Raw genomic sequence first — 1,228 nt, 5'->3', positions numbered from 1 at the left:
CTTCAACTTAATCAACTAGCCACGTGGAGGAGAGTGTGGATCAATGCCGGTCACTACATGGTAAAATCATGTAGGCAATAGTATGCGTTAGTAATTTGAATGTACTAAGTGTGTGGCCATGCATGAACATTTAAGAAACATTAAAATATTTACATAATATGAAATATAGTGCAATTCATGAGTAATCAATCATATACATGGAATTTAAATATTACTTTTGTAGGAGGATGACCAAAACCGATATTTAAGAACATATGATCTATTACATGGAATCCAACATAATCCCCTATGTTGGCACGGGGAGACTACTTTCCGGGAAGAACTCCATCAACTTTAATCATTTCTTTTTCTTCTTTTTTTTTCAAAAGTATTTCAAAATTCATACAAGTAATCCCCAAGTTCAAGTCTCCATTAACTAATCAAAAACAGTAACTTTAACATCAAAAAGCAACTAATAAATTAAGACCTAAGCGGTAAGAACAACAGCACCACCATTTTCCTTAATCTTCTTCTCTGCGTTCTTCGACACCAACTTAGCCTACACAACAACAGGCTGTCCCTTAGGTAAAACACCTTTACCCAAAACCTTGAAGTACCCAAACTGGGTAACATCAATCAACGGAGCAGTACCCTTGTTAGCACCAGCCTTGTCTTTCACCTCTTGAGGAAGGAGAGACCATAGAGTGTCGATATTGACAGTAGGGCAATAGAATTTATTACGAAGCTTGTGGAAATAACGCATACCTACTTTACCGAAGTAACCAGGATGGTACTTGTCGAAAAGGATCCGGTGATGGTGCAAACCTCCGGCGTTACCTCGTCCTCCTGGATGCTTCATGTGCTTCCCGATACGACCATGTCCGGCGCTGACGTGGCCACGCTTCTTCCTGTTCTTCTTGAATCTGGTAGTCATTTCCTCGTCGGCGGCTAAATGGGGGAAAGGAGTAGAAAAGCGGCAGTGAGAGGATCCACTAGCCTAAATGGCCTAGAAGGGCTCCAATGTTGGCACATAGTTAATGCAACGTGAGACTTTACTTAGGCACTCCTTAGGTCGAGTCTCCATCTACAAGCTACATTCGGTGATAGGTCAAATCCCACGGAATAGCATTTAAATATCATAATAACGTAAGCATCCAGATAACTTTAGACATCAAATCATCATTCGGTAGAATATCTCATTAAAACCTTTCATTTGATTCAAATATGAGGATTGTCCTTATCACATAGA

General features: G+C 39.9%; 1 protein-coding gene across 1 annotated transcript; it reads right to left on the bottom strand.

Moving 5' to 3' along the window:
* Positions 1-344: 344 nt before the first annotated feature.
* On the bottom strand, positions 345-961 carry LOC129888316 (60S ribosomal protein L27a-3-like). The gene has a single exon (XM_055963320.1). It carries the CDS (start codon positions 911-913, stop codon positions 539-541), a length of 375 nt encoding a protein of 124 aa, XP_055819295.1. The 5' UTR covers positions 914-961; the 3' UTR covers positions 345-538.
* Positions 962-1,228: the final 267 nt, after the last annotated feature.

The sequence above is a fragment of the Solanum dulcamara genome, chromosome 1 (genome assembly GCF_947179165.1).
Source record: "Solanum dulcamara chromosome 1, daSolDulc1.2, whole genome shotgun sequence".
NCBI classification, from domain to species: domain Eukaryota; kingdom Viridiplantae; phylum Streptophyta; class Magnoliopsida; order Solanales; family Solanaceae; genus Solanum; species Solanum dulcamara.
The sequence above is the reverse complement of the archived record's forward strand: the minus strand, read 5'-3'. Positions and strand labels throughout refer to the sequence as shown.

Coding starts and splice junctions, on each gene's coding strand:
- LOC129888316 (XM_055963320.1), bottom strand. CDS start 913: ATGACTACCAGATTCAAGAAGAACAGGAAGAAGCGTGGCCACGTCAGC.